The sequence below is a fragment of the Sceloporus occidentalis genome, unplaced genomic scaffold, assembly GCF_023333645.1.
Source record: "Sceloporus occidentalis isolate IW3139 unplaced genomic scaffold, rSceOcc1.0.p SCAF_1, whole genome shotgun sequence".
Classification (NCBI taxonomy): Eukaryota; Metazoa; Chordata; class Lepidosauria; order Squamata; family Phrynosomatidae; genus Sceloporus; species Sceloporus occidentalis.
Genome location: NW_028316981.1, coordinates 69,710,201 through 69,734,282, shown reverse-complemented (window position 1 = coordinate 69,734,282; position 24,082 = coordinate 69,710,201). Strand labels below are relative to the sequence as shown.

Here is a 24,082-nt window from a genome sequence, read left to right as displayed (position 1 = left end):
TGCATGAGCAAAGCATTGGTTGGAATCTTGACTGACCCCATATTTATGTGAGTGTGGGGTTTCTTTCAGTTCTCACCTTCATTTTCAGCCTCCTGCACCATATTTCACACCATTCCCTAGGGGGGGTCCTGATTTCTAAGGGCAAATGCTCTGTGAGTGTTCCAGTCATAAAATGAAATTTAGTATGCAAGCCATAGTCTTGGACTGGAAGATGTTTTTGAAGTTTTTGTGCTATATGTTTGTGATGCCGTTCTGTAAAATAACCTGATTTCTTTCATTCTGAAAAACAGAAATAGACCCCTGTGAAATGGGTAATGGTGGCTGCTCTGCATATGCCAACTGTAATAAAGTCGGGCCTGGGGAAAGAACCTGCAGTTGTCAAGATGGCTATGCTGGAGATGGAACTGTGTGCCGGGGTGAGCATCATGCTGTTTGAAGAACTTGAAATAGTGGATAGCTCTGATTTTAACTGAAAAGGGCAAGATATCTGTAGACGCATAAGAGGATACATTAGAGGGTGTTCAAAATGGAATTATATATTCATGGCAAGATAATAAATGAAATCGGTAAGTCTCCCTGTGCCACTTGCAGGCCTGGTATTTGACACCCTTTTATCCCCCCCAGGTATGGCCTTGTATCCCATTTTGGATACAAACATTTTGGAGACAGACAGACAGCTAGCTTGGGGATTCTATGAATTATGGTATAAAAAGTTACTTCACCAAACTCTGATTCTGTCCCTGCATCACACCAATTCTCCTAAACAACTGACTGCTCTTTCACTTGTAGGTCAGGCTGAGGGGCAGAGTAAGTGATTGTAATTGTTATGCAGTGGATGAGGTTGCCTATCTAGCTGGTACTAGGATTGCCTACAGGGTTTGCAATTGGAATGAGTTCAAGTTTTGTCTCCTAGATGAGTTAGGCTTATTTAAATATTGTGTAACATAGGATTTGGCAACTTCTAGTTCTCCAGATTTTGTTGGGCTGAAGCTCCTCTCACCATAGACTGTGCTGGCCAGGGCTGATGGGAGCTGCAGTTCAGCAACATCTTATGCTGTTGTTGAGTGCCTGAAAGTCGTTTTGCCTTATAGCAACCCTAAAGTGAACCTTTCATGGGATTTTCTTGACAATATTTGTTCAGAGAATGTTTCGCTTGCCTTTACCTGAGGCTGAGAGCATGTGATTTGCCCTAGGTCGCCCAGTGGATTTCATGGCCAAGCTGGGAATCAAACCCTGGTCTTTAGAGTCATAGGATGTTATTACATGGGAGGAATGTCTCTCAATTTTGAAAGAAAAGAAAGCAATTCGAAAATGAACACTATTATGTGGATGGTTATCAAATGCACGGAAGAACAAGTGCCCATCCCAAAGCCAAAGTAGTGCGAATGCAAAAGAAGTTATCATATGAGTACGTACCCTTTGTAGTCTAGAATTCGAATTAGCATCCCTGCACATGTGCAGTGAGGGCAGAATCAGATCATGACCTTTTTACACTTCCCACGGGGCTTGCCTCTGGTTCCCGTGGTTTTGCCTTGTTTCATATTATTTATTTATTCATTACCCTTTATTTCATGTTATTTATGCAATTCACGTTATTTGTGCATTCATTACCCTTTATTTCATGTTATTTGTGCATTCATTACTCCTTATTTCACATTATGGAGGCAATTCACCAATTCAAAACCAGTCCAAAGCAACCTTGTACCTGGTTTGAGCATTGGGCTATGACTCTACAAGGCAGGGATGGAATCCCACTGGGTGACCTGGTGCAAGTCACACTCTCTCAGCCTCCTCAGAAAATGGCAATGGCAAACCCCATCTGCATAAACCTGCCAAGAAAACCCCATGACAGGGTTGCGAGAAAGAGAGAGCCCTGACCAATCCCTTCCCTCCAGTTGGAGAGGATGAGTTTTGCAAAGGGAAAGAGCTGGAAAGGGCTGAGAGGAGGGAGGGAGGCAGTGTGTGTGTCTCTGTGGGGAGGGCGGGCTGCTTCATCCCCAAAACAGCTCCAGAAGTACTCCGAGAGGCTGAGAGAAAAGTCCCCCACACCCCTCTGGGAGGGAGGGAGGGAGGGAAAATTGCAGCCAGCAAAGGAGCTTGGAAATTGTAGTCTGATTTGAAGGCAATCCAAGGGCGACCAAGACATGCATTCCATACCTGCCAAATTGGAATTGAATGCAACTTTGGAGTGGAACAGGATTTGTAAATTCTGTATTTCCCCGAATTTACACATCTCTCAGTTGACCCTGGATTGGGTTCGTATTGACCTAGTGTGTGATAACCTCTCGCGCAATAATGTGAATCTGCATGATTGTATCCCGGGATCACACTGCATTGACCTTCCAATTTCCCCCATGTGATAAGGACCATAGTCCAACACTCAAACCACTATGCCACACTGGCTCTCTCATCTAGAAGGCCCTAAATTCCTCATACCAGATATGAGTGTTTCATTCTAGAAGGTAAATCCTGTTCCAATAGAGGTCATAGAAGTTACTTCTATAGAGATGTACCAATCAGGAACAAGACTGAATCTGATTCTTAGTGGAAATATTTTGGCATGAAATGGGCGTGGGTTTGGCAGCAAAAATCTTTGTTAAACTCCACACTTTTCCTGATTCACTCTTGTTCAGTGACCATGTTTACAACTATCCCAATGACATATTTTCGTTTGTTGGTTGTTGTTTTTAAGCAAATAAATTTTGGTGGAAACACCCTGAAAATTTAGTTATATGGTATCTTGGCAATGCATATTTCTTATCTACATACAGAAATTGATCGGTGTCTAGAGAATAATGGAGGATGTCATCAATATGCAGAATGTGTTAAAACGGGTCCAGGTTTGGTAAGCAAACTGTTTCCACATTTTCTTTTGGGACTCAATCACTATATTTGTCTAAGGGTAAAAGTAGGACTTCCCATCTTATCTGGCTACTCAAATTGTCATATATCCAGGATTTGAAAATCCAGTTTGTCATACAAATATACTCTTTAACTCCATCTTAATATCTAATGAGAGTATTAGATTTCCTTGAGCTGTTTGGCTAAAAAGGTTTTCCAGTACACAGTTACCTCAGTATCTGATGGTACATATTGATACTGAGTTTTCTTTCTTTTCTTCAGCTTGCCGCATTTGGTTTATGTACTGTATATACTTGTGTAAAAGTCCATCTCAGATATCAGTTGAGGGAAAGTTTTAGAGCCAAAATTATGGATTTTGATATGGCCTGTGGATAAGTTGAGGGTACAATTTAGGAGCATGTAACAAAGGATGTAAAAGAGCAAGCAAAGGAAAATGATGGCAATGATGCCTATAACTGGATAACTTTCCATAAATTAGACAGTAAAAGAAGTGCCAATCACTCTCCACCCATCCATTCTCTCTGCCTCAGCTGTGGCTGTTTTGAACTTCACTGGCAAGACAGGGAGAGTGAGGTTGTACTTCTTTTAGGACACCGTCTGCTATCCTCACTATGGCAGAGAAATCAAAGTACAGATAAGAGCTGTTCAACAGTGGAATACACTGCCCCAGAGTGTAATGGTGTCTCTTTCTTTGGAGGTTTTTAAACAGGCTGGATGGGCATCTCTTATGGGATGCTTTGATTATGTCTTCCTGCATGATCAACTCTATGTCTCTACGGCGCCTTACAGATGGGCCTAAGCGGCGCCGTCGTTATGCCAGGAATACGCGCGAGGGGCGGTGCTTCCGGACGCGCCTTGCCCCTCGCGTGTATTCCGTACGGCAAGATGGCGGCGTCCTATACAGACGGGCGTGGCCATCTTGACGTAACGGACGCGCAGCGTCCGGACGTCTAAACCCAGAAGAGCCGTCGCGAGTGCGTGCTTTGGTACTTGTGGCGGCTCTTCCGGGTTGCCGGAAGGAGTGTGATTTCTGCACTCCTTTTTTGCAGCGCAGAGGAGTCGCGTGGTTTGGCTGCTGCGGCTCCTCCGCGCTGCAACCGGCAGCGGCCCAAGACCACCCCTTTTGGGCGGTCTGTAACGGGCCTTCGAAAGCCTAAAGAGCTGTCACCACCATTTTTCTGAGCGGTATTATTACATTGACCCATATATGGGTCAAACCAAAATTTTGGGGCCAATTTTGGCATACTTTTTTTTTACTTATAGACAAGTATATACAGTAATACACTCTCCATTTGAAGCATAGGGAAATCATAATAAATTTGAAAAATGATATTAAAAGATGCAGACTGAATTTGCCAAAAAAAGAACTTGAGGTAAGCCTTTTCACATCTCCTAAGGTTTGAGCTGTTAATGATTACTACAGCCATTATGATTGCACCTTTGCTGCTACTGATTGTCCTCTTCCTCCTCCTTCTAGATTAAGAATATTTTAAAGTATTTATTATGTGCACATAGTGCAGGGAGCCAAGTAATTTATGAGAGAAAATAGGGTATAAGTAAATTTGCATTTCCCCTGGCTTTTCTTCATACTCCCATGATAGCAGTTATGAGTCTCATACTGTAATCTTGAACATGATCATTTAGAAATATAACTATTTCATCAAGATCAGTGGGGTTAGTGGGTAAAGGATTGTATTTACAATCCTAATCAAGAGGTTAGGAGCTCCAAATTGCATCACTGTGCAGGTGCAAATATGGAGCATTTGAAAGGTGGTCTTCCAGTCTGCCCCACAAGTGAGGCCACATTGTTGCAAGGTTATATTCATTGCACTACTTCAAATAAGAGTGGGACAGAGGCATGTGGGCTTATCAACCCAGGTTACTGATTAATAGCAGTTGAGTGACAAACATATACTTCTCTTGGTTGCGAATGTTCTCATTTTCTTAATTTGTGGTGTTCTGATTCATATTATGATGTTGTAGCAATTCATACTAATTATTAGAAGAGTTCCTTTCATTTCTGTCACATATGGCCTCTAATTTACATGTGGTTGCAGTTGCTTTGGTTCTATTTATGTAGCTGATTAGGGACTATGTGATGATGCTGTGAATGTGCCATTGTTGATGTTGCCCACCCCTTTGCCCCCAAATTACCATGATATTCAAGCTATACAATGCCTTAATAGACTGATTATATTCTCCTTATTAAAATAAACCCCTACCTATACATACCTCTCTATTAAACCCCACCACTCCCCCACCACTCCCGTGTGCATTTTTCACCAGGTGAAAGGACAGGGAAAAGTAAGTTTGCTTCACTTTACTCATTACTCTTATTTCCCCAAGAGGAAAGGAGCCCTGTGGAAATGCTTTCCTAGAAAAATACAGGAATTCCCTTATGTTAATTAGTCCTCCTCGCTTTTGCACTCAGAAGGCATCCCTCTGCCCTCTTACTGGAAAGAAGAGAACAAGCATGGAAAAACTGGGAAGCATCTTGTGAATACACATAGATTTCAATCCCAAACAGAGAAAAGCCTAATCACAACAACAGATCTCTTATGAAAACACCACTTATTTTTCTTAAAGGGATGTATGTATGCATATCCACTAATGCACACATGATCTAAGATCTTCTCTTGGTCCTGCCATCCTGAAACTCATGTCTGGTGAGGACACAAGTGAGGATTTTCTCAATAACTGTTCTCAAATTCTGAAACTCCCTTCCAAGGGAGGTCAGACTGGCCATCTTATCTTTCTGTTGGAGGCAAAGACCTTCCTATGCAGGCAGGCAGGTGTGTGGCAACTGGCTGGCTGGTCCTAAGGAAAGGGCTGGTACTCCATTTTTATTCCCTGTGTTTTAAATCTGTTTTTAACTTCATTACATTGTAATATTATAATTTGGTAAATGATGTTTTAACATTATAACTTTTTTGTTTTTATTTTTGAGTAGAGTCTGTTGTTCCTGTGTGTACTTGTGCTGATTTTTTTTGTGTGTGTGTTATTGTTACTATTTTATTATCTGAAACAGGTTTCCTGTAACTGCCTTCCCAAGTACAGTGGCAATGGTACAGAATGTGAACCCATTAATCCTTGCAAGGAGGTTTGTTACCATTGATCTGATACACGTTTTAGGCCTGTTACAGACTGCCAAAATAAAACTGCTTCGGGTCTCTTTGGAGGTATGCTATTTAAATGAAGCATGGGTCCTAAGAGTCCGGAGGTCGCGCCAAAGCCACACTCCATTCCTAAGCGCTGGGGTGCAGCTTTGGTGCAGCTTCTGGATTCTTAGGATGCATGCATCATTTAAACAGCATACCTCCAAAGAGACCCGAAGCAGCTTTATTTTGGCAGTCTGTAACAGGCCAATGTTCACTAACAGTCTGTTTTATATGCAAAGAGATCTTGCAGCACTATTGAGACTAACTATGAGAAAGAAGTTGTAGAATGAGCTTTCGTAGACTTAGTCTCCATGCAAGTGAGGAGGTAGCCTGAGAGACTTATCGCATTGCAAATAAATCTAGCAGGCAGCAAAAGAGAAGTGGGTTTTTTTAAATATCCATTTCTGCATGACTTTGAAGTACATTCATTCTCTTCTGGTCATAAAAACATGGCAGGAAGCTGTAAACACATCCCTTTTGCCAAGATGGAAAAATCCGTTTGGCAAAAGGGACACTTTTACAATTCTTTCCCACACTTTTATGACCAGAAGAGAATGGACATGCTTCAAAATCAGGTGATAACAGAAATAGAAAAAAATGTTTCTCTTTTGTTGCCTGTGCGATCTGTTTGCAATGTGCTAAGTCTCTCAGTCTACTTCCTCAGTTGCATGGAGACCAAGTCTACGAAAGCTCATGCTACAACTTGTTTCACACAGTTAGTCTCAAAGATACTGCAAGATGCCTTTGCATATGGATATTCCAGACTAATCCGGCTATATCTCTGAATGTTACTTTATAGTATGCTTTCTATACAAACCATTGTGAGATAAAGTTGAGTAGAACTATATTGTGAAAAGCATACAGTTATCTTCAGACTTGCTGTGTGTGTGTGATTTTAGGTTAGGTCTCAGAGTTTTGAAATGCTTTCACTTCAAGGATCTCCTTAGCGCCACCCTTAGCCTTAGAAAAGCTACTCAGCCCCAGACTTAAATTTGAACCTTATTGGTTAGTCCAAAGATTAAATTAGCTTTTAAATGGTGAATCAACCTGTGGGTATATCCCATTGGTTCAATGGGTCTGCTGTACTTTGGACTAACAACAGGATTCAGGCCAATAATCCCCTATTTGGGATAATGAAAATGTAGTTAATCCTTACAGTTTGTTGATGAGTGTCTTTAAGTCATTTCCAATTTATGGAGATCCTAAAGAATATGTATCATGGGATTTTCTTGGGAAGATTTGTTCAAGATAGGGTTTACCATTGCCTTCTCGAGGCCAAAAGAATGTGATTTACCCAAATGCACCCAGTGGGTTTCCATGGCTAAGTGGAGATTTGAGCCCTGGTCTCAGAATCCTAATCCAGCTCTCAAACCAAGGCTGGCTCCTTAATCCTTACAATCCCAGTGCAAAATGTTTTCAGTCCGTCTTGAAGAGATGGTTTGTAGGATCTCACATCTAGCTCCTTGCTGTCCCTTTTCCAAGATAAATATTTGGGAAGTTCAAGAAGTAGAGAGGGAAAGGGGAGCAGCTGCAATGATAGGACTACTGTGTTTTTGCTTCTCCTTGATAGAACAATGGAGGCTGCAGTCCACTGGCTGTCTGTCTTAAAACCCGTGCTGGGAATCGAACCTGCATCTGTTTGTGGGGTAGCGGAGATGGATTTACATGCACACGGACTGTCTGGCAGGTAAGATAGATAGATAGATAGATAGATAGATAGATAGATAGATAGAGTTTGTCATAATGCCTTTCAGTGCAAAGTAACATCTATATTTTTAATGATAGACTATATCCAAAATTTGTTCTTATGCTAGCACAACATTTCTTTCTCTTTCAAAGAAGCAACCTAAAGATGAAAAAGTGCTTAAAAGATTTTACAGTGGAAGTGAGAAAGTGGTAAAAACTACACCCGTGAAATTTAGCAACCCCGAGATTTCTGTAATGGGTGCAAGGTAGCTGAACAGGTTTTTGAAGGAAATCAAAGAAAAACATCCCCCCTGTGTTTTTGTCTGTAGAGTTCACTGTTAAAAGACAGGTGCCATCTAGAACTGTTCAAATGCTTCCACTATAATCACTGTTCAAAGGCTTCAGTGTTTCAGGGAGGTGATGAATTTGTCTCTTTGGGTTTGCAAGCAGGGATAGTGGGGAATCTCCTGTGTTTCTGAGAATAATTTCACTTTAGGACAGTTAATTTCTCCTTACAGTTTTAGTTTTCTGGATGTCTATAGTGTAAATAAAGAGACCTTGGTCTGGGGAATTTATCATTAGCTCAAACAGAGGAGCGGTCTCTATCCTATGTATACGAAGGTAGCCAAGGTAAATAGGTCAACAGAGACAAGTTTTATGAAAACTGAATACTGTTTATTATTCATTCACACATAAGACAATCATACACTCACACAATCATCCAAGAACTCAGGAATATAGTAAGTTAGTGTTGGATAGATAACATGAGGCTTTCTAATGGAATATTCACCTGTATTGGCGGTGCTCCAGGTCCAGATTGATGAAGACTCAGCAACACGGAGGGGAAGGAAGGAAGGGGGAGTGGATTGGAACTATATCAGGACTCAGACTGACATGAAGCCTGTCTGAATTCTAACATGGAACATAGACAAAAGATTTGAGGGACCCTAAATAGACAAAATCTTGCCTCAGGCGAAGAGTTGTTTCCACATTTCAAAGCAAAGCCAAATCTACATATTAAAGATTGCTTGATCTATAGAAGTCTTCAAGGTGAGAATGGTTCTGGCCTGGCAAGGCATCCTGGCCATAATTCTGCCTCAAAGGTGTAAATGACTCTTTTCTGTTGGCAACTCCTATCTGGGCCTCTTTGATCTATGTTTCAATAGCCTACGTGACCTGTCCATCTTGCAGTGATGGAGAACTCTACGTCAGGTATCCCATCAGGCACTCTGCATAGGGTCATCAGAAGAAAAGTCATACACATTTAGGATTTTAAGGCACCAATGCTGGTAACAATAGTCACAAGCTATGGCTAAGCATGTTACCAGGTAAAAGGTTCCTAGACTACCAGTCAAAAGACACTGTGCAACTGTTCTAGTATATCTTTTAAAATAATTTTGTATTGTAGAAAGGGGAGGGGGAATAGAAGACTATAGAAAAAAAGTGAAGACTTTGGAAAGTGCAGTTGCATTTCTGCCTTTTTGGTGGATGTCCCATAAACAACTGATTGGCCACTGTGGAAAAAGAATACTGTACTAGATCGGTCTTAAATCTGATCTGGCCAGCATGGCTCTTGTAATCTTCTCATGACATCAAAACATACACATACTGTCAAATTCTGTGAATGAGCCAGGGCAGTTTTTTTCCCCCAAGCCTCATCTGGCAACACCCTCTTAGCATTCACATCCAAAAGAAAATTCAAACCTGAAATGCATGGCGCAAGCATTTTTCCTTAATCTACTTTCCCTGTTAACCCAGTGAGAGCATTTTCACAAGCAATAGCCATATCTAAAAATTCCAACATGAGAAACAGGCTATAAATAACCTTTCTTTCTGTGCCATTAATGTTAGATTTTTGTTCTTTCCTTAGGAACTTGTTGCGAGAGAAGGTGCATCAGAATTCTTTTCATATATGAAAGTAAGTATGAAACATGATAGCTGTTCTCTTGACAAAAATGAACTGAAACAAAAAACTAGCCAAGTTGAGATCCAGAGGGATGTCCTTTCCACTTCCACTCACATGAAGGAGGGCCTATGGCTTTTTCCTCATTTCCCTCCCGATCTCTTGCTACAGATTCTACACAGTTCTGCACCAGTCAGGGAAGTAAAAAGTGTCCATACTATTGAAGGGAGCTCTCTTGGAACCTCTCTAAATCCATCAGCTGGTGTTTTTGTTTTCTTGTTTAAACAGAAATTATGTCTGTGTGTGTTCTAATATTTTTTAATCATTTCTTTGTGACATAGACCCACGATATTACCGAGGTGATGGGATCTGGACCGTACACTGTTTTTGTCCCCCATGCTGACTACCTGCAGAACAGCACTACAGTAAGTAGCCCTTCCGAGACTGCCTCTGACAACCTGGTTCTGCTAGTCAGACCACGTAATGATGATCTATGATCTTCTTTAGAGTCAGTTTACCAAAAAGAGGAATTTGAGGGGATCAAAATAAACCCATACCTTTCTTTAAGCACAAGCTGCCCTGTGTTTGCTTCTAGATGTTAAATGAGTACATTTGAGCATAATTTATATATATATAGCTTTGGCTCAGTTTCCTTTGACTGGTGGTGGTGGTGGTGATGTGATGACTAATGCAGTTTATTAGCGCTGATACTATTTTTTTCCAATTTTTGAAATATCTCACTAGAAATAAGTAAAGAGGAGTTTAATATCCATCTATGAGAGGTGCTGAAGCCAAAAGCTGCACTGCACAACTTGAACTGAGTAGAGTTGGACTAGATCATCTTCAAGGCTCTTTCCTACTCTAGGATTCTACATTTTCTGTCTACATTTTCTTTCATGTAAAATACCTCTTTAATTTTTCACTCTTTACTTTTTTCTTTTTTCTTCTTCCTTTTTTTATTACAAGTACCAGGTTTCAGCAGTAAATAAATGCCTAAATCCAGTTTCTTGTTCCATGACTCATGAAATCAGTGGGATTTACATAATTGTTGAATGATCATTGGGTGTTTGATTTGGAGGGTCTACTTAAAGCTGAGAACAACATTTGGATTTAGGCTGAAGTGTCAAAATAATATTTTATTATGGCTTCTGACCTGGTTTTAGTGAAGTGGGAAAGAGCTGAACGGCCATCTGGCTTATGCAGCCATATTGTCTATAGCTTTCAGAATGGACGAGGAAAGGGACCATCCAAGATTTGCTTCGTTATCATGTAGTCACCTGCCAGCTTCTACAATCTTATGACCTGGAGTCACAAAATTCGATTACAGCTTTATCAGGACTCACAATAAAGGTTTCGATGAGAGAGGTATGTAACCCTGTATCTCCTGCTTTAGTTTCACATTCTGTACCCCCTCCATGTATCCCTTCCATGTACCTGCCAATCCTTTTATCTGTCTCTAACCCAGAATACAAACTGGAGGCCACACACAGTCTCCCAGAGCCACCTTCACAAGTCTTAGGCCTTCAGGCACCCTGCTCCTTCCAATTTGTTTTCCAGCCACAAAAAGATGAATTGCTAGACGAGTCTTTCAAATAGGCTGTTCATCTTTCAAATAGGCTGCAGCCATCCTCCCTGAAAACTATCATCCAGCCCCCTCAGGATTCTTTTCTTCCCACCACCCCACCACCATTTTTGGCCCTGGGCTCACTGAATTAGTTCATATATTTCATGGCAGAGAAAGCAGAACAAACAAGGTTTGGATATCTACAAGAGCTTGCAAACATTAGTCCTAATTGGTATGTTAACACTAGCTAACTAAGCCATCCATATCAAATTGCTGAAGAAAACTAGCAAAATTTATTCATAGATTGATATTATTAATGTGTTATTAATATGTTAGGGTTTTGTATAGAATTTTTTTACAGAAATCCATTAAATAGCACCAAAATGATCATCTCCCCAATAGTAAAACGTTAAATGAATCTGAAATGTTAATTATTAGTCAAAACAGTGATGCTAGTGGCATTTTAACCAATAAAATAATGAATTTTAACCTCAGTGTTAACAATTTTGACGCAAGGGGGGCTGTGAGTTAATTTTAATGGATTATTTCCTGAACTTTGTTAAGATTTTACTTATTTATTTCTGCAAAACCATGGGATTGATTTCTCCTACATGGCTACAGTGACATTAACCTCAATCCTGCATCAGAGGTGAGAGGTTTTTATTTGCTCATTTTTAACCCCTCACTAAATCTTTCTCATAAATTCTGCAGAAGGTATAGTGTCCAAACATAGGTTTTTAGCAAAAAGAAAAAAAGAAAAAGTCTTTGAAGCAGTGACATTGACATCCAAGGGCTGGTAGTAGTTATTATTCATTTCTTTCCTACAAACTACAGGGCCTATGCAGATAGGTGGGCATGCACTCATTTTCTTTACCATACCAAACCTGACAAAGAATTGTGTGTGTGTCCACACACACACACACACACCTTAAATAATCACCTGTCAAGTTATGGTGACCTCATAAATTTCGTAGGGTTTTCTTAGGCAAGGAATACTCAGTGGTGGTTTTGGAATTGCCTTCCCCTGAAATATAGCTTACAGCACCTGATATTCATTGGTAGTCTCCTATCCAAGTACAAACCAAGGCTGACCCTGCTTAACTTTGAAGATAAGACAGAATGTGCTGCCTTTGCAGTGTTTAGGCCCTCAAGGAATCTTAGAGCATTTTAAAGATGAGCAGGTTTTATTTGTCATAGGTTTTGTGAACTCCAGTCTACTTCAGCATGGATACATAGATGTAAGTTTTAGTCCACAAAATCATATGCCAGCATAAACCTATTAGTATTTATGATCCCACATCACTTTTTGTTGTTTTTGCCACAACAGACTAAAATGTTTCCCATAGGAAATTTATGCAAAAAATAAAAATGTAAAAGAAAACATTTTAAAATTGTTCCAGGCATATGTTTGTGTGTAGTATATCTCATATAGCTGGTATTATAATTATGTGAAGACCACTAACCAACAAGTCATTAGTGGGTCAACAGGAGGCCATTAGCCACATGTGACCGCCTCAGACTCTTGAATGTTGCTCCCAGCTTCATACTCTCCCAACTGTTTTGGTGGATTTAAAGGTACTCAACACGGACAAAGAAATTTCCAACCCCCTTTTTAAAACTCTTTCCACCAAAATTAAAAACAAACAATCAGCTAAAAATAGTCAAGAAGAAGAAGAAGAAGAAGAAGAAGAAGAAGAAGAAGAAGAAAAACCAGACCTTTTGGTGATTCAAGAATAAAAAGTTCTTCTATAATACCATGTTTCTCAGAAAGTGCATCTCATAAGGATTGTGTATTATATCCCTTCTTTCTTAGAACAGTGTGTATCTAAATGATGATGCAAAGATAATTGAAAGTGACATTACTGGAAAAAATGGTGTTATACATTTTATTGACAAGATCTTAATGCCATATAACCTACAGAATTACAACATTTCATCCAATTTATCAGAGGTAAGCCTAAACTAATAAAGTTTTTTAAATGGCTCATTGACTTTTATGCTCCATTATGAATTGGATTCATGAACCACTAATAGCTAGCCAATTGTCCTGGCTGATAAGACAGTTTTGTTTTAGAATCCATCATTTAAAATGGTGCCTACTTATGTAGGTTGCATCTCTCCCTCTCTCTCAAATCATATATATGTGTTGAAGCTTAGAAAGAGGAGAGGAGACAGAGGAGCTTAGTGCACAGCAAAATAAAGTGACTTACTGCTCCCAAATTCAAGCTAAATTTGGGCTGCCCTCTGGTGTTATTGCATGGCTTTTGTCCCCAAAACCACCATCCGGGTACAGCCTCACTCCAATGCTTTGAAAAATGGCTGCCGAAGCGAGTTCAGGGACCAGTATTGGAGCCGAGCTTTACCCAGGTGGCAGTTTTGGGGTCAAAAGCCATGCAATAATACCAGGGAGCAGCCCAAATTTGGCTTGAATTCGAGAGCGTTAAGTCACTTTATTTTTCTGTGTGCTAAGCTCTAGAACCAGTGCATTGTCTGCTTTTTTATCTTTATTGTACAATGCTCATAAATGGGAGAAGGGATCAGTTACAGTTTGAATTTTACTCACTCTTACCTGAGCACAAGCCTTAATGAAGATTTAATGAACAAGTCTCAGTTGGACTTTCCTCTGACTAGACATGTTCAGAATTGAGCTGTCCCAAATAGATTGTTCCAGATGGGAATGCCAGCTAGAGTAGACACTTGTATTCTATGTAATCTTGTGAGTGTAGTAGACCTGAGAAAGACCACTTGGGCAGGACTATGCATTTGGCTTTCTTTTTCAAAAGTGATAGAAATTCTATTTCTAATGGCTGCTCGTTTGTTTCCAGAAATCCATCACAGAGGTTGCAGAGGCTTATGGATACAAAATGTACAGTAAGCTTCTAAAGGTAATTTACATTCTTTTTCAGCTGCAGTGCTTCTTTTTAAAAAGTTGGAATAAAATTTGAATCCCTTCACTCATATGGCCTTCAAAGCAGATGGCAGAGACTAGATCTTTGGAGGCATGCAATACATGACTAAGGCTGCAGCATTAAATATACTTAATATATTTCTGAGATAAGTCACATTGAATACCATGGATTCAGTGAAAACAGATAGGATTGTACTGCAGGTTTCTTACATTTTAAATATTATGTTCTTGTTTTTCCTCTTCTAGGCCAGTTGTGCGTAACTGATTTATGATTGAGATAACATGTGAGAGTCATTATGGCGTTTTGCTGCAATTTTATCTGCTCATTCACATTTGTTGTATGTCTCTGTACAGGAAACAGGACTCCTTAGTGTGGTGAACAACACCTTTCATCAGCCCTTCACCATGTTGTGGCCTACGGATACTGCATTTAATTCCCTTCCTACCAATATGCAAAAATGGCTGTATCATAAAGAACACCAGAGCAAGCTGGTTGCTTATCTTAAAGGGCACATGATCAGGGATATGCAGGTAAACAGAGCGTTGGAAGGGGAGGATTTTTTCTGACTGTCTTTTTTTAAAAAAATGCTATGGTCTACAGAATGAATGAATGAATGAAACTACGTGTGAAAGGGATGTGGGAGTCCAAGTAGAACACAAGTTGAACATGAGTGAACAGTGTGATGCGACAGCTAAAAAGGCCAATGCAATTTTAGGCTGCATCAATAAAAGTATAGTGTCTAGATCAAGAGAAGTAATAGTGCCACTGTATTCTGCTCTGGTCAGACCCCACCTGGAATATTGTGTCCAGTTCTGGGCACCACAATTCAAAAAGGACATTGAGAAACTGGAGCGTGTCCAGAGGAGGGCGACTAAAATGGTGAAAGGTCTGGAAACCATGCCCTATGAGGAACGACTCAGGTTGCTGGGGATGTTTAGCCTGGAGAAAAGAAGGTTAAGAGGTGATATGATAGCCCTGTTTAAATATTTGAAAGGATGTCATATTGAGGAGGGAGCAAGCTTGTTTTCTGCTGCTCCAGAGAACAGGGCCCGGAACAATGGATGCAAGCTATAGGGAAAGAGATTCCACCTCAACATTAGGAAGAACTTCCTGACAGTAAGGGCTGTTTGACAGTGGAACACACTCCTTCAGAGTGTAGTGGAGTCTCCTTCCTTGGAGGTCTTTAAACAGAGGCTGGATGGCCATCTGTCGGGTATGCTTTGGTATGGATTTCCTGCATGGCAGGGGGTTGGACTGGATGGCCCGTGCGGTCTCTTCCACCTCTATGATTCTATGATTCTATGATTCTATTTTATAGGGAATCTTGAAACAGGCCTGTTTCTCCATCCTGTCCAACTTGTGACCAACAGTAAAATTCAGATAGAGTTAGCATAAACACTCCACTTAAGCATTCTTAGATATTGGAGACTCAGGATATTTCTATGGGAGAATGAGTAGGCTCTCTGTTAGTCTTTTAAGCTATTTTTAATTGCAGGTAAAGATTATACACACTTCCTTTAAGGAGAAACATAGATATTTCAATGTCATTACATTACATTGCATGCTAGGCATCATACTTTACATTACATTACATTATATGGCAGGTAAGTTGTTACACCTTCATAGAGAATGAATCTTTATATTTTCTGCCTCTCCATAGCAGATATCTATAGTTAACATATGGAGAAACATAAGTTTCACATCTGTGGCTGGACTCACAGGCTTCCAGAGAGTTAATTCTTGGGCAACCGTTACATTCAAAATGGGAAGTATCTATTTAGCACAGCCGAGATTAAGGGTAGAGATTCTCTCTTACCATCATGGTCTATCTTTATCAGCATGATTTGGGCATATCAGCTAGTAATAGTGTAGCTTAGAGGCTGCATGGCAACCTTATTTATGATGGAGACTGGTGCCCATGTTGCTTCTCTTCTATCTCTTCTCAGCCTGTTTATATCTTTCCTACCCTGACAGATTTCATTCAGTAAAATAAAAGAGGTTTACATGTCCCTGTGTATATAAACAATTAGGAGCTTATTGCTTGGCATTTTAAATCGGCTCCAGCCTCCCAGGTTGCAGGATGGTGGTGGGGCTTATCGCACACTAAATCACTGAATCGCCAGCTGCCATCAGCCCGGGTCTAAACCGTACTCCGCCAGAACTTTTTAGAAGTCAGAAAGCTTTCCGACTTCAAAATAATGCAGATGGAGTGTGGCTTGGACCTGTCTGGGACCCAGGTTGATGGCAGCTGGCGATTTGACAGCAATTTAGTGTGCAATAATCCCCACCTCCATCCCACATCCCAGCTGCATCCCAGGAGACAGGAGCTGATTTAAAACACCAAGCGATAAGCTCTTTAGTCTCCTCCTTAGAGATGATGTAACACATATGGTACACTTGGCTCTTGCCTGCTTTTCATCATATTACATCAGCCATTTAATTGCATCAGTGGCTACTTTTTAACATGGCACCCATCTTGTGTTCATTATAGGTCAATTCACTGCTCTCATAAGAGTTTATTGTTGATAGTTAGGTTGGCTTCATGCCTGGAACTAGGCTCTTGGTGACATACACACATATTCCATAATACAAAGAGCTCTTGGCTTTGAATTTTATGCTTTATGAACATGCTGTTTACATATCTGGGTCTTAAATTTTGCAAGCTATAAATCAGTGCACTGCCTGTATCAAACTAACAGAAGAGTTGCCTTGGATGGACATTATACCATTCACATTAACATTTATTCTATACCAGATCCCCAGCTGTATTTGATTTGTCCCTCATCTAGGCATATTGAAAATAATATCAAAGAAACGTCCACCGAATACCTTCTTTTTCTGATGACAAAAAGCACTGCAGGGTATTGCAAGGTATTAAAATGCCCCATGTTCACAGGAATTTTTTTTTTGTGCAGAATGAAAGGTACAAGTTAAAGGGTGAGTTATCACACTTTCTCTCATGTGCACATATTATATATATATATGTGTGTGTATATATATATATGTGTGTGTGTGTGTATATATATATATGAGAGAGAGAGAGAGAGAGAGTTAACTCCTCCACCCCAGCTTTACGTGATGCAAATCTAGAATCACTCCAGATAGTTTGGGTATAAATTTTTAACCTACCTGAGTGCTGTTTTATTTTTGTGTGATGCTAGGCATTAGCTTCCAGGCTAACAGAATCGCCTCCTTTGAGGACTCTTCATGGCTCAACAATCTCATTTGTCTGCAGCAAAACAAATGCAGTAAGTAATCATTTCTTTGGGAGATGGGGGTGGGAAATACCTTCTTTAGTTAAAAAATTGGGTATGCTGTATATACTCAACTGTAAGTTGACCTCATGTATAAATCAAGGGCAGATTTTGAGGCCAGAATTATGGGTTTTTATGTGATACATGAATAAATTGAGGGTAAAATTTAGGGGCATGTAACAAAGGATGGAAAGGATGAAGCAAAGGGAAATGATGCCAGAGGTCTTACAAAAAGTATGGCAGGCATAACTGTTCATGCTCACTCTAAAATTTGGATGGTTGAGGAGGAAATTATGGTAAATTGTGGCTGTACAATGTGTGGCGAAGGCGACCAGGCAGAAGTGGGTCAAAGAAAACATACACCCATTATAAAGAGGATAAAAAGGGAAAGCAAAGAAAATGGTGACAATGTTAACAGTGATTATACCTTTAACTTTAATGTGATAACTTTGCCTAGTTTTAACTCAGAAAAGCTGACAAACATACACAAATGTCTACAGGTCAGTAGTAGTGCCAGGGAGGAGAAACTAGTGTTTCTTTTAAGTTTTCCCATTATGGACACCTTTTGCACTCTACTCAGAGCAGGGGATGGTTCCTTTTTTTTAAGAGTTAAAATACAGTACTTATAATGACCTGTGGATAAATCAACCAAGGTTTTTGGGATCAATTTTTTGACTGAAATTGTAGACTTATATTTGACTATATACAGCATATAAAATGGAATAAATACACAATTATCATCATATTTGTGCATTTATTTCATTTTATATACTGTATATACTCAAATATAAGTCTACAGTTTTAGTGGGTGGACTTTGAGAGGCCACCATCCTTCTGCCACCTCACCTTCCCTGCATTCAAATAAAATATATTGCTCCTCCGGGGGATTTGAGCAATCTTGCAGTGTTCCTCCACTCCACCCCCAGCTGTTTACAGTTCTGGAAAGACCTTTTTGTCAATGGAAACTGACTGGAAGATTAATTCCTAGGTCACGTACTGTTGAGAATAAGGCTTCTCCTGGCTCTAAGATAGCTGGCGGCATATGGCAAAATTACTCCTAGGGGAAGTAGGGAAGTGTTGGGTGATTTTTTTTAAAAAAAAGCTGTGGGGACCAAGGGGATACTAAAACAGTTTTCTTGATCATGTGTGGCCTGTGGTCTGCACTTCCCCCACCTCTATCTGTATAGTATCATTTTGTGTTGATGAGGCCTCTGAAACAGATTGGCTGAACTGATGCCAAAGGCCAGGCTATGGAAGGGAAAGTTTGTCCTAAATAATACATGATAAAGGCACAGAAAGGCATTAAAGGAGGAACTGGACATGGGAGGCTGTGCAATATTGAAAGAAAGTAATGAAAAAACTAGAGCAGAGGACAGTGGGTTGGGGAGCTATTGGGCATAAGGGTTGATAGATCAGAAATCTAAACCTTGGAGGAAGTCATATTAAAAAAGGAAGACACTTGCTTTCTGCTGCTCCAGAGACTAGGACATGGAGCAAGGGATTCAAGCTACAGGAAGAGATCTTCCTCCTAATCATTAGGAAGAACTTCCTGACAGTAAGAGCTGTTTGAAATTGGAATATGCTTCCTCAGAGTGTGGTGGGGCCTCCTTCTTTGGAAGTTTTTGAACAGAGGCTGGATGGTCATCTGGTGGGAGTGCTTTGTGTGTTCCTGCATGGCAGACGATTGGACTGGATGGCCTTGTGGTCTCTTCCAATTGTGATTCTATGATTCTGTATGAATGCTCATTCATATTTAGAACAGAACCTTTTGGAAGAGAATTTTGGTGGTTGCTTTTTTTTTTTTTTTTTTTTACTGACAATCTTTAAGGATGTGGAAAGTTCAAATTCAGTGGAATATTCTCCCCAAAATTTTGTATCTTTTTGGCACCAAATTAAGACATTTCTCTACTCCTAGGCTTGATGGGACATGATTGGCTGGTATGTCAACATTATCTTTAGAATACTTTGGGGGGTGGGGGGTCAGGAGGTATTGCTTTATGTTGTATAATGTTTTTGTTTAATTCTTGCATGTTTTATTTACTTAGAGCCCCGGAAATAGGTCATTCAAGAAATAAAAGCAGTAATAGTGGTAGTAATGGTCCGGCAAGTGCAAAAGGTCAATAAGGATCAAGAACAACTGGCTGGCAAAGCTGAATGTTTGATTTAAACAAACCTAAACAGGTGTTTGTCTTCTGGCATCTCTTGCAGGGAGACATTCTAGTGGACAATGGCAATGCAAGAATTGTACAGAGGTATATGCAGTTTAATGTCGGCATTGCTTATGGTGTTGATAAGCTACTGGAACCTCCTGACTTAGGATCCCGTTGTGATGAATTTCATACTGTTGAAATTTTAGTGAGTATTTGGTTTTTTTAGATACACACGTATTGATTTTCATAGCTCTCCGTTGTTGATTGATCATTCTCATTCAATGAATGTCTAAAAAATAATTAAAATTTAATTTGTTTAACTTTAGGTGGTAGAGAAATTTTCTGTACTGTATGAAATTAATGAAGTACAAAATAACTCAAGGAGCTCTCTTTAGAGCTCTTATAATGTGCTAGCTTGGTGGTTCTCAAATGGTGAAACAAGACCTCCGGTGGGGCATGAGAGGCACAAAACTTGGAGACCCCGATCCCTCTCGCTCCTCCTCTTCTTCCCAAACTTTTTCTGTCCTAGAGGGGAAAAGAAAGGCAAGAAGGAGCCTTGGAGCAGATGCCTTTGTCTGGAGGAGGAGGAGGAGGAGAGCATGGAAACTCTCTGGATCACAGCCTTGGGCAATGCCCATCCCAAAAGGCTGTTTCTTATTCCCCCACCCATCCTTTCATTTCCCTGGTTCCCAAGACAAGACACTTCTGCAGCCTGAATCAGCGCACCCACTCAATTCAGTCTGCCCTACGTGCACAGTGGCCGAAGGAGAGCCAGAGTCTGCAATGACCCTTGGTGGTGGCAAAAGCCAGTGGTGCCTCTTGCTTGTGGCTGCCATCATCACCTGTCATAGGCTGGGCTTGGGGGCAGAAGTGAAGAGGCCTCAGTGCTCTGCTCTTGAATAAATGGCATGTCAAACTGGCTGGCTGAGGAGGAGAGGTTCAAGCACACATTTGAGAACCACCGAGCTAGCATATTCCTGTGGATCATTGGAACAGAACTTGTGCCTTGGTTCACCGCTTCTCTATGCTGCCACCTCCACCCTCTCGGCCAGTCAGCTGAGGACTCCCACTCTCAGGCAGAGGGACATGACAAGCTGTGTGTCTGGTCCAGTTAGGCAGGTGGGCAGGGTAGGGACTGGTCAGGGCTCAAGGAGAGGAGAAATAAACAGAGGCCTTTGCGTGTCCTGTTGGGAGTAGTGAAAGATGTGGAGGGCCAGCAGAACCAGCTTCCAACAGGCCCTGTTTCTCTGCCTCCCCAGGAGATCTTACATGCACACTTGCTATCTTTCACACTCAGTCACACTGTTTCTCTCACTCTTTTTCCTTCACACACTCAGTCCTGCAGGTGTTCATTCACACTAATTCTCTGACCTGCTGACCCATTTGTCTGAGAGGCATCTCTTTCTCTCTCAAAAGGTGCTACACAAGGTTCATTTATCTTTTTGTTGGTAACATACACAAGTCTCACTGCATGTGTTTTCTTTCTTGCCCTCACAGCTTCTTAGAAAGTTAATTCTTACACACACACTCTCAGGTGATGGTCTCCCTCCCTCACAGACTCTGATTCACACTCATTCTCAAACGCTTTCACATGCAAATTCTTTCTCACACATTGTGACAGTCTTTCTTACAGTCACACATACATTAATTCTCTCACACACTCTCAGTACCTCTCTCGGTGTCCGAGTGACTTTCACACACTAATTCTCTCTCGTACATACTCTTTTTCTGACGTTTCTGACATTCATTCACACATAATTTCACACACAAATTCTGTCTCATTCTTCATCTTTTTTATACACTTGCATATGCACTGTATAAATGTTTTTGTGTGACTGTGTATGTGAGAGGGTAAATGAGTATGTGCTTGAAAGAAGGAATGAAGGGGCATGACTGAGTGTACATATCTGTGAGCATTGGCTTGTTTGAGTGTGGTTGTGTGAGAGATAGAATGTGCAACATTTACATGTATTAAGAATTAAATTTATTGAAATAAAACTGTTCTAATTTGAACAATGTTATTTCCTTATAAAATGTATATGCATGAATGTGCGAACAAAAATATACAAACAAACAAAAAGAATATATTTATCCATATGCTATGTCGAGCAGGGGTTATGTGCAATGTCTACATGTAGATGTAAAGAGGTTCACAAGGGTAAAAAGTTTGAGAACCACTGTGCTAACTAATACTAAAAACTTAAGGGTTTGAGCAATCACTGGATGGAATATACTACAGAAAAGATCTATAGATCAGCATAGAGTTGTCCCTCCCCTCACCATGCAGAGAGCAAATGAAAATATTCAAGTCCTGAGGATGGAATTGTACAGCAGAAAACAAAGATCAGAGCTTGAAAAAGTTTTATCTCCCACTTGGCAGATAAAATGGATTATATTGGCATGATTCTGATTCGGATTATGTTCTGTGAATAATTCACATTTTTTCCATCGTTTCCATTATGAAAAGGGGCAAATTACCTTGATTCATTTAGACCCTGTTTTCGTTCCCATTTATTTTACATTGCTTTATTTTAAAGCGGATTAATTTGCTCCCCGTTCCCATTTGTGTCTGCAAGCTGTCAATCAAGCACTTAGGCTTAGACGTCACAAGTCTTGGGTTTTTTTTGGGGGGGGGGCAGCCAATGAAAATCGTCTGCATCCAAGACTCTTCTGTTGTGTCTCCCCATCCGAGGCTCTTGTGTGTCTCCCCATATTAACTGCCATAACTCAGTGCTAGGGAATCTTGGGAATGGTAGTTTATTATGGCACCAGCACTCTCTGTCAGAGGAGGATAAATGTCTCACAAACACAACAGTTCCCATAATTCCTTAGTACTGAGCCAGGGCAGGTTAAGGGGTCTCAAACTGTATTATTTCTACAGTGGGTTTTTAACTACAGATGTTAAAAAAGTTGTTACTTTCTAATTTACTTTAGAAATATAACACACACACACACACACACACAAATATAAAACCTACTGTTTCAGTGGAGAGAGACTCTGCATCCAAAGCCCAGGGTTGGGGGAGATACACATACACACACACACACACACACACAACCTACTGTTTCAGTGGAGAGAGACTCTGCATCCAAAGTCCAGGGTTGGAAAATATATATAGATATAGATATACACACCTATACACACACAAATATAAAACCTACTGTTTCAGTGGAGAGAGACTGCATCCAAAGCCCAGGGTTGGAAAATAGATAGATAGATAGATAGATAGATAGATAGATAGATAGATAGATAGACAGACACACACATACACACATACACACATATGACTGGCTATGACTGGAGATCAGGGTTCAATTCCTAGCTCATCCGTGGAAACCCAGTGGGTGACCTTGGGCAAACCACTCCCTCTCAAACTGAGGAGAAAGCCATGGCAAACCTCCTCTGAACACATTTTGCCAAGAAAACCTCATGATAGGTTTGCCTTAAGGTCACCATAAGCTGAAAACATCTAGAAGGGGACATTTGCAGCTGGAAATTAAACCCTGGGTATTGAACCTTTTGGGCCCCAAAACATGGTACCAAATACCATCTGATCTTGGGAGCTAGGCAGGGTCAGTACTTAGATGGAAAACCACCAACAAATGCCAGGTGCTGTAAGCTATGTTTCAGAGGAAGGAGCTGGCGAAACCACTTCTGGATGCTCCTTGCCTAAGAAAACCCTATGAAATTCAGGGGGTCACCATAAGTCGATGGGTGACTTGAAGGCACATTCGCACACATTGAACCCTTTGCTTGCAGTTGTCCCCTGTAAATGTTCCTGCGGGCCATTTTTAGCTTGCCTCCTGTATGCACTCAGCTGGGCTCTAAGGCTACCTGCGGGAAGATGGGAGAATGGGAAATGGCGAGGTGTGTGAAGGATTAAATTTTCCCTCCTTTGACCCTCTAATTTCCCCCTACAAATGTCGTCCTACACCAGGGATGAAGAAGATCCTCCAAAAGGCAATTCTAGCCACCTCTCACCATTAGCTAGGCTTGTGGGGAATGACAGGAGCTACAGTTTTACAACATTTGGAAAGGCACATGTTTTCCATTCCTGCCCTACAAACTTGTTACCTCATCAGGTGAGGGATTTGGAAATAAACATTTGCTGAGGCAACAGTTTAATCTGCACTATAGAATTAATGTGGTTTGACACTGCTTTAACTGCCATGGCTCAATGCTATGGAATTCTGGGATTTGTAGTTTTGTGAGATATGTAGCTTTCTCAGTCAGGGAGGTCTGGTGCAACAAAAAGCTACATACAGTATTCCATAGGATGGAGTCATGCAAGTTAATAGCAGTGTGAAACTGCATTATTTCTGTAGTGCAGATTAGACCATGGCGTGGTTAAACTTTTTCTCAAAGACATGTTTTTGTGCAATATTGGAAAGAGCTATGATGACTAAACAGAGCTACAATCTTTACAGGTAATGCAAGTTCTATTTAGTGGCGTTAAAACTGTAATTCTTAGTTATATTGTGTCTCTGCTCTTTCTCCTTCTATTCCCAGAATGCTTTGTGTGGAGCCTGTGGCTTTGAGCATCCTTGTCCTCCTGGATCAGTTGAGGCGGTAAGCTTCACATTGAGGCTCTGTTA

At 40.6% G+C, this 24,082-nt stretch overlaps 1 protein-coding gene across 1 annotated transcript in view; it reads left to right on the top strand.

The window, feature by feature from the left end:
* STAB1 (stabilin 1) overlaps nt 1-24,082 on the top strand; it is a 146,290-nt gene that overhangs the window by 100,334 nt on the left and 21,874 nt on the right. Inside the window, exons 42-54 of the mRNA XM_089524356.1 lie at nt 291-416; nt 2,772-2,845; nt 5,891-5,962; nt 7,591-7,707; nt 9,577-9,624; nt 9,951-10,034; nt 10,828-10,974; nt 12,987-13,124; nt 13,999-14,058; nt 14,436-14,612; nt 17,244-17,330; nt 19,545-19,691; nt 23,997-24,056. Coding sequence (XP_089380482.1) covers nt 291-416; nt 2,772-2,845; nt 5,891-5,962; nt 7,591-7,707; nt 9,577-9,624; nt 9,951-10,034; nt 10,828-10,974; nt 12,987-13,124; nt 13,999-14,058; nt 14,436-14,612; nt 17,244-17,330; nt 19,545-19,691; nt 23,997-24,056 — 1,337 coding nt within the window. The remainder of the gene's footprint in view (nt 1-290; nt 417-2,771; nt 2,846-5,890; nt 5,963-7,590; nt 7,708-9,576; nt 9,625-9,950; nt 10,035-10,827; nt 10,975-12,986; nt 13,125-13,998; nt 14,059-14,435; nt 14,613-17,243; nt 17,331-19,544; nt 19,692-23,996; nt 24,057-24,082) is intronic.